This window comes from Corvus brachyrhynchos, unplaced genomic scaffold (genome assembly GCF_000691975.1).
Source record: "Corvus brachyrhynchos isolate BGI_N302 unplaced genomic scaffold, ASM69197v1 scaffold158, whole genome shotgun sequence".
NCBI classification, from domain to species: Eukaryota; Metazoa; Chordata; class Aves; order Passeriformes; family Corvidae; genus Corvus; species Corvus brachyrhynchos.
Genome location: NW_008239756.1, coordinates 725,036 through 733,652, shown reverse-complemented (window position 1 = coordinate 733,652; position 8,617 = coordinate 725,036). Strand labels below are relative to the sequence as shown.

The 8,617-nt window shown below is 49.2% G+C and overlaps 1 protein-coding gene across 2 annotated transcripts in view; it reads left to right on the top strand.

The window, feature by feature from the left end:
* The first annotated feature begins 1,419 nt into the window (after positions 1 to 1,419).
* The window catches only part of DPP9 (dipeptidyl peptidase 9), an 18,100-nt gene continuing 10,902 nt past the window's right edge, over positions 1,420 to 8,617 (top strand). The window contains exons 1-5 of one of the 2 annotated variants that reach the window (XM_017742477.1): positions 1,420 to 1,532; positions 3,962 to 4,215; positions 6,827 to 6,939; positions 7,651 to 7,824; positions 8,432 to 8,600. In XM_017742477.1, the coding sequence (XP_017597966.1) occupies positions 1,477 to 1,532; positions 3,962 to 4,215; positions 6,827 to 6,939; positions 7,651 to 7,824; positions 8,432 to 8,600 (766 nt within the window). In that variant the 5' untranslated portion in view covers positions 1,420 to 1,476. Of the gene's footprint in view, positions 1,533 to 3,436; positions 3,565 to 3,961; positions 4,216 to 6,826; positions 6,940 to 7,650; positions 7,825 to 8,431; positions 8,601 to 8,617 lie in introns of those variants that run through there. The other variant, XM_017742478.1, reaches the window with a different exon arrangement.

Below are 8,617 nucleotides of genomic sequence, written 5' to 3'. Positions count from 1 at the left end.
CCCCAGCAGCCGCTGCTCTGCCCAGGCGGGGGAGGGGCTGCTCGCTCCTCTTCTTCCACGGCAAAGAGCCGCCTGCAGCGGTCAGGGAGATGGGGGCCACGGGATGCTCCGTCCCCGGGGATTCCCCCTCTCCTGCTGTCCCAAATCCCGGCCTTTCCTTTGCACCAAGGGCAGAGCTCCCGGCAAGAGCTGCAGAGGGACACGGGCTGCTGGCAGCCTTTGCCAGAGCTCATCCCTCTCGGGAGAAATCCCCACAGGTTCATCCCCCTCTCAGTTGCTTTAATTTTTGGAGATCTTAAAGCTCCCGGCCACGACAGGGACATGTTGTAAGGGCTCCTGTAGGTGACTGTGTTCCTGTGTTCCATTGGCTCTTCCCGAATGATTCACCCTGGTTCCTGATCTCTTTTGTCTATTTTGCTCAGGTTCTTTTTTTTTTCCCTGGTCCAAGATTTTACTGTTCCTTCCCTCTGTGAAATGCGTGATCTGGGCTGGGTGCAATGAGGGTTAAGATGTTCCTCAGAATCATTAAAATCACAGAACAGCCGGGCCTGGCAGGACCTCGGGAAGTCTCTGGTCCAACCCCCTGCTTTAAGGCAGGCTCAGCTGGGAGATCAGACCAGGTTACTCAGCATTCCTGAGCATCGCTCCTGCTGCCCTTCATGCCTGCATCAAAAACTGCCCTGAAATTACTGGCTGCAGCTGCTTCCTCTCTCTCTGCTCTCCTCTGCAGCTGAGGAGTTTCTTTGTGATGCTTTGTCTCCCGGTCCCCTCTGAGTGTGGTTTTGGTGGAGAAATGGCTGTTGGGGGAGAGCAGGAGCCTCGATAAAAGGCAGTGATGGGTCTGGAGTGTGTCTGTGACTCAGAGCTCAAGACCTTTGTACTTGGGGAGAGAGGATGACAGTGAAGCACCTTCCTGTGCTCCTGGTGTGGGGAGTCAGGGTTCCTCGTGGCAGCAGGGCTGAGGCACAGGGAAGCAGCAGTCAGGCTTGGAAGATAAATGTGTTTTTTATGTCCCAGGTGGGACTGTTACCCTCTGGCTGGCTCCTTATGGTGTGTCCTTTGTTTGACTCTTCCCTCTAAGTGTATGGACCAGGCCTCTGTTTTGTCAGTTTTTAGTACCTGATACTTGCAAGAATTTCAAGATTTTGGGAAGGGGGTGACAGAAAGGTTCAGTACTCAAGATTCTCAGATTTTAAGAAGAATTTTCTGGGAAAGAAAGAGGCACACCACAGAGTTCAGTGAGCCTCATTGTTCAGGTGAAGAAGTCTCTCAGATTTCTCAGGGCTGTTCAAATCCAGCCTGTGATGACAGAACAGATTTGGACCAAGGAATGAAACCCAAGGATTTATTTGTGCCTCCCCGCTCAGCTGGAGATGTGACCTATGGAAGATGCTTTTATCCAGCACTTGTATGAAATCTCCTTTCTCCCCTCTTCCTCCCCAGTTTCCTGTCCTGCCCAGCTCTCTTGAGTAGTTAATGCAGAAGATAAAGAGGGTTCGTCTGGAAAACGAGACTGCAGGAAGTTGGAGAAGGTACGTCCAGGTCCCTCCGGGGCCTCTGTGTGCTGTGGGACAGAGCAGCAATCACCTCTGGAGCTGGGACAGAGCAGCAATCACCTCTGCAGCAAGTGAGGGTTCTGAGAAATCCCAGCTGTACAGTCCTGCCCGGGGAGCTCTGTGTCAGGATCTGTGAGTCAGGAAGTGACTCAGGACAATAACTTGTTTCACTCACTTCCAGTTTCGAGCTCTACAGTTTTTTCCTGGTGCTGATTTCCCACCTGTGCTCATTGTCCTCTCCAGACTAACACCTTCCCCCAAAGGAGGGCTTGGTAGCTCCTCCACCTCACCTGGCAGGGCACAAATGGCATTAAAAGAGCCCCAAGGGGCAGCTCCATGTTCTGGGGAGTGGAGAGAGCAGTGTTCCTGCAACCACTCTGAGTCATCTCAGTCTCTGCCTCAGCGTGGGGCAGAAGGGACAGGGCTTCTCCAGCAAGATGGAAATCTTGGATGTGCTATTGCTGCCTGTCTTAAGGTAGTTAATAACTGGTGTCTTGATCCAACTCACGTTTGAGTAATGTAATCCCAAAATCTACTCTGAGATAAGTTATTTCTTGTACTTGTTTACTTACGTATGTGTTGTTGCCAAATACTGGCTGCGTCTTTTTCCAGAGGTGGCTGTAGTGACAGAGGCAGAAATCTGAGTTTCTTTTTACTCTGTATCATGCCAGGACCTAGGTTTTAGGGGTTTTTTTTCCCTTCCTAGTGGGAAGTATCTCTGCCCATGACAGGGGTTTGGAATTAGATGATTTTTAAGGTCATTTCCAGTTCAAACCATTCTGTGATTTTGTGAGATTCCACCAGGCTCCAGCTGTGCCAGTGGCAATTCCCAGCTCTCTCACCTCACTTTGTGTGGTGGCTGCTTTGCTTGTCCTGCTTCCCCACTCCATTCTAGAGTCCAAATCACCAGGATGAGAACAGTACGAAGCTTAGAGCTGTGCTGTTCACATCATAAAGTCATGGCAGTACAGTTTGGAAGGGGCTCCGGACTCCAGTTCAGCTGGGGACAGGTACCAGTATCCCATTTGTGGACTGGTTTTAAAGGTTACATTTCCCCTGGTGAGGAGCCAGCCTGGCTGGGTGAGATGGATTCATCAGCTGGGTGAGAGTAACCCGAGGGGCCAGGCTTTGTGAGCCAAAGCCAGAGTATTTAATTGGCTGAGTTGACCTGCAGTGGGATGGGGTTGGGAGAACTGCACTCAGTTTATGGATTTTCATGGTCTTCCTGTCACTTGTTTCTGACAGGCAACACTTCTGCCTTCAGCTGTGGTTTTAGCTGCTGCAGTGGCGACCCTGGATACAGGCAGAGGCCACAGACACACTCACAGTCTTAGAACATCCCATCATGTTCGCTTTTGTGGTTTCACTTGGACTTCCTGGCTGCCTTTGATTGGAAAATACTCCTCTTTATCCATTTTCAAGCTGTGGATTCACTGCTGGGCAGTAGGCACCAGGAGTACCTACAGAGTTATTTTGGGAGCTTGTTCTTGTGTTACTATTGGCACATTTTGTACAATTTAGGGACTTAGGAGTCTGAGGAGATGTTACATTTTCAGCCCTTGTACAAGGCTGATTCTGTCTCCTTGGAGCAAAATTCTCTAAGCTAATTTTGTCCAGTAAACTGAAGTTCTTCTGAAATTCTCTGTAACATTCTTTCAGGTACCTCCAAAACCACTCAAATGTCCTCTTGGAGGGACATCCTGCTTCTCAAGTGGGGTGTCAGACACATCCGCCCATTCATGCTTTGCAGTGGATGACATCACTGACCTTGGGCAAGTCTGTGGGCCCACCTCACGTCAAATTAACATTTGTGTTAATGCGGAGGCGGTTCTTGTCCTCTCCTTCCACACCTGCTCGCTTGGAAATCTCTGAGGAATGTGTGCTGCGTTTCTCAGGATACAGCCAGGGTCTGGTCCTGCTGCCTGCTCTCTCTTAGCTAAGCAGCTGCACTTTTCCTTCCTGTTTTCCCATCTCTCTTACTTCATTCCTGGCCTCAGTATCTCCTCAGGTGAGTTGCTGTGCTTGGGTTTGAACCTCTCTCCCCAAGCGATTTTCCTTTGGGATAGGAAGGGGATTCCTCTTCTGTGGTCTCACGGGGCAGGAGTTTATGTGCCTTTATGATAGGTCATAGCTTTGATGACATATCTATCCAAATTCCTGGAGTGGTTTTCCTTTGAGTCAAGCTGCTTGTTGTCTGCACAAGAATCTGCTGCTTGTGCTTCCTTTAACAGCTTATTCCTAGAGCCAGTCCTGGGAGAGGGAGTTTTCTGAGGTCAATATCTTCATTTACAGGATTCAATATGTTTAAAATGTAATCCTTGAGTGCAGAGAATCCTAGGATCTGTAGTTCAAGGAGCACCTGCTTGATTTTAAGGCTTAATTCTCTCCCTCTACTCCTCCCTCAGTTTTTTGCCCAGTTCTGAAGGGGAAGCGAGGATGACTGCAGTGGACACGCTCTCGGACAGCTCCGAAGTGGTTGAGATGGAAGATGTGCCTTCCCAATTCCAGGTGCAAAAGCATTCTTGGGATGGGCTGCGTGACATTATTCACAGCAGCAGGAAGTACTCGGGCATGATAGTGAACAAAGCTCCCCATGATTTCCAGTTTGTCCGGAAAACAGAGGAGTCCAGCCCGCACTCTCACCGCCTCTATTACCTGGGTAAGCCTCCGTGCCAGCATCTGGGGGGGGCATGGGGCTCTTCCAAACTCAACAGGCAAGGGAAGGCGTGGGAGGGATCTCCCTTTACAGGATGGGAGATTGGGTAATGTGGCTCAAGGCTTGCAGGATCTTCCGCAAAGCCTGGGGCTCGCCAGTCCCAGACAGGCTTCGCACACAGGGCTTCCGCTGTGGCAAGGGGAAGTGTTGGCCACCCAGCACTTCTGTGTCCCTTGTCACACAGGGGATGGGGAAGTTCAAGGGATGTTCCTCACGCTCAGGACTGTCTTGTGCCTCTGTAGCTAGGGAGAAATGGGATTTACTTGCTTCAGTAACCAGACTGACTTTCCAAGAAATTTGCTGTGAGTAATGTCTAATTATATGTTGCAACATATTAATGGCAGGATGGTGGTGTCTCCTGCTTTATTAAGTGTCGTGAAGGTAGGATTGCTTTCAAGAGCAGGGACGAAAATTGAGGTGGGAATGAGCTGTTCCTGGCATTTGCATGGAAATATCCCTCTCCTTCAGTGGGACTGAAAGCAGAATTCCATGTTGTAGAGGTCCCTCGTTACAGTTGGAGCCACAATGTAATTAGTGACAGAGTTGTTGGATTTTAGTAACTGGATAATTTTGTGGCTGGTAACATGGGAAGCTTTATAGACTCTAAAGAGTTTGTTGTGCTTTGGGGCATGAGCTGATCGTTACTGGGCCAGTAAAAATTGCCTGATGTGCAACTCTGTGCAGTGACTGCTGCCCTGAAGTGACCTTGCTGTTCTTCCTTCTTTTTCCAGGTTTTGAGTGTAGGTCACTGTAGGATGCTGGATTTGAGGGACTGCTTTGTTTTGTCATTAAGCAGCTCCTGTGTGCCAGTGACTTGATTTGTGTAGTTCTCATAAATTCTTGGGACACAAGTGCTGCTCTGAAGGGCAGTATCCAGAGCTGGCATATTTTTCTTGTCAAGTCTGAGCAGTGAGGGTTGATTTAAAGCTTGAATGTATTTCCAGTTCACTTTGATACTGGTTTTTGATCTAGATGATTAAAGAACTAAGTGGCTAATTTTAAATTTTTTTAATGTTCTGTTGTATGAAATGGCAACCAAACCAGCTACTGGGTGGTTGGTGTTCTGCCAGGGTGTGACTGTTCCAGGAGCCAGAACCAGGAACTGAGGATACACAAGTGCCTTTTCAGTGTTTCCTTCCTTAAGGAATTGTACAGGGCTTAGAGCTCAGTTAAGATCAGTATCAGCCAGGTAATCCCAGAGTACCTCTTCTCATATGTCCCCAATAAAGGGTAAATGCTGATTTAAGTGCTGATTTTTTTTGCCATAATAATGGACACTCCCAGGGATGGGGCAGCCACATCTTCTCTGGGCGACCTGTAAGTTCACAAGTGTTTAACTCAGTTTGCTGTTACTGCCCCAGCACTAAATAACATTTTAAAGTGTTTAAATTAAACTGAGGAGTAGATGGAGACTCCTGATGAACTTTGCTGTAGAGTTGAATACTTCACTTGGAAGCAAAGCAAACTGTGTTTTGGGGAGGAAGGCAGTATTTTCCTTGTAAATGCCAATTGATTCTAGTCAGCCTGAGGTCACTGGAGAAAGTTCTAACATAAGGGGAAGGGAAGTCCAGGTCACAGTTGCCTGGGTGTCAGATATGTGTGCCCAGAGTCATTTGTTCCTCTCTGCAGTTTTTCCTGTTTGGCCATCTTCAATCATTCCTGGGCCATCCCCACAGAGTTTTATGTTGTATCGTAGCAGATGCTGCTTATGTTAAACACCACATGCTCAGCACTTTGGTGTTCCTGTATCTCTGAGGATTAGATCCTCACATATCACTCTGCTTACCGAGCACTTATTAATATTTCAGTTTTAATTTGAAGTAACTGTACTGCTGGGTCAGCCAGCTCAGAAATCTCTCTGTTCTGCCCAGAACATGTGCAGAGTAGGCAGTATCAGGGCACATATCCCTGTGTGAATTTCTGATCCAGGGAGTCTCTATAGCATAAGTAGAGGGCAAGTTCATGGTCTTTGTTTTTGTGGAAACTGTCAAAATCACGTGTCAGGATATTTGATGGTTGTTTTGGAAGTTGGATGAAGGCCAGGAGCTTATTTGATAACCACAGTCAAAGGCTTATGTAAAATGACAAGGTCTTTTGACTGTAGGATACTGTTTCACATTTGAATGGGCTCTCTGGAGCTTCCAAGCTTTTCCTTCCCCCCTTGCAAGCTGCTGCCTTGGCCTGAATGAGGTCCCTGTAGCAAATTTCTGGATGAGAAATGTGGAGAGTAATGTTGAGTCACCCATTCAGGGAGTGGTGCTTTTAGAGTGGATCTGGGGCACGGAGGACAGGCACAGAGGGGAAAGTTGGACCTGATACGTTCTGGAGAGGTGAGTTAGTGTTAAATCTTGCTTAGGAAAAATTCCAAACAAATGAGTATCTAAGTGCTTTAGATGTTATTCTGGGATTGATCTGGGAGCTGCTTGGGAAGGAATGTGGATAAAGGCCTCTGGGCAGCCCCAGCCCCTCTGTTTCCAGACTCCTGTTTGAATTTGCTCGTGGGCCTCCTGGCTAACTCATCTTAAGTAGGGTGATGCTTTTGTCCTCCTAATAGGAATGCCATACGGTAGCAGAGAGAATTCCCTTCTTTACTCAGAGATTCCCAAAAAGGTACGGAAGGAGGCCTTGCTGCTCTTGTCCTGGAAACAGATGCTGGATCACTTTCAGGTGAGTCAGAGTGGGAAGAGCCTGGGTTGCCAGTGCTTGGGGAAACTGGGTGATGCTGTGGGGCTGCTGTGGTGGGGACACCTGTGTGGTGTCTGTCATCTTTCCTGCTTTTAAAAAGTTGGGAAAGTTGAGTTTAAATTGCTGCTTCTGCCTTACACTGTTGTGAGTAAACCAGAACAGGAGGGAATTTTCCCCTCCCTGGTTTCAGTACCTTCATGTCCTTTGTCACTGACAGCATTGGAGGGTGTTGGTCTTTTCTCCCCTACTTAAAAAGTTCCTGGTGGAACAGAATTTCTGTCTTGACCCTATCTGGGCTGTGAGTTCTCTCCAGGGTAATTCAAGATCCCGGAAGAACTTTTGTTTGCAGTGTCTGACATGGAAACTGTTTGTGAAGGCTGCAGATAACGTCATTAAGTTAATTGGTTACATCTATCTGCATAAGCAGAGCAAGTGCAGCTGTTCTCAGTTCATGCTAAAGTGCCAACTGCAGAACTGAGAGATTCACAGCTCAGCCCTCCTGCAGAGGGAAGTTTGGGGGGGTGTGGTGGGTTTAGGCCTCCTGGACCCCACAGCTGTAGCCTGGAGTACAGGAACTGGGGACCCTGACACTGCTGCCTGTTTGAGCTGGGGTGTTGTGACAGGCTCAGAGCACTCCTGTGACCATTCCTCTCCTTGCAGATCCTTTCAGATATTCCTTTCCTTCAATTCTAGGCAACCCCTCACCATGGGATGTATTCCAGAGAGGAGGAGCTCTTGAGGGAGCGCAAGAGACTGGGTGTCTTTGGGATAACATCTTACGATTTCCACAGTGAGAGCGGCCTGTTCCTCTTTCAGGCCAGCAACAGCCTCTTCCATTGTCGAGATGGGGGCAAGAATGGCTTCATGGTGAGTCTGGCGGGACTTGGTGGATATCACCTCAAAGGGCCTTGATGGTTTGGAGTGGAGATGGCTGCACATGGAATCCCAGGCTGGATGGAGCTGGAGGGGACCTTAAAGCCCATCCCAGTGCCACCCCTGCCATGGGCAGGGACACCTCCCACTGTCCCAGGTTGCTCCAAGCCCGGTCCAACCTGGCCTTGGACACTTCCAGGGATGGGGCAGCCACACCTTCTCTGAGCACCCTGTGCTCACACCAAGTCACCTCCCCCCCCTCACAGGAGGTTCTCCTGGAGCCCTTTTAGGCGCTGGGAGGGGCTCTAAGGTCTCCTCAGATCCTTCTCTTCTCTGGTGAACACCCCCAGCTCTCCCAGCCTGACTGCAGAGCGGAGAGGCTCCAGCCCTTAGAGCATCTCCGTGGCTCCTCTGAACCTGCTCTAGCAGATCCACATCTTCCACATCTTCATCTGTTTGGTTATGGTGGTTTCTCTTGTGTCCTGTCAGGGCCACATTTGCCATCATCCCGTGGGCTGTGCTGTATCTCTGATTTAGGCTTTTTCCCTGCAGAGCTGGGAGCTGATGTGGCACCCAGCTCTGTGTGTGTCTCTTGCTGTAGGTGTCTCCAATGAAGCCTCTGGAGATCAAGACTCAGTGCACGGGGCCACGGATGGATCCCAAAATCTGCCCTGCTGACCCAGCCTTCTTCTCCTTCATTAACAACAACGACCTGTGGGTGGCAAACATCGAGACAGGCGAGGAGAGGCGGGTGACGGACTGCCATAAAGGGAGCGGGGCTTCTTTC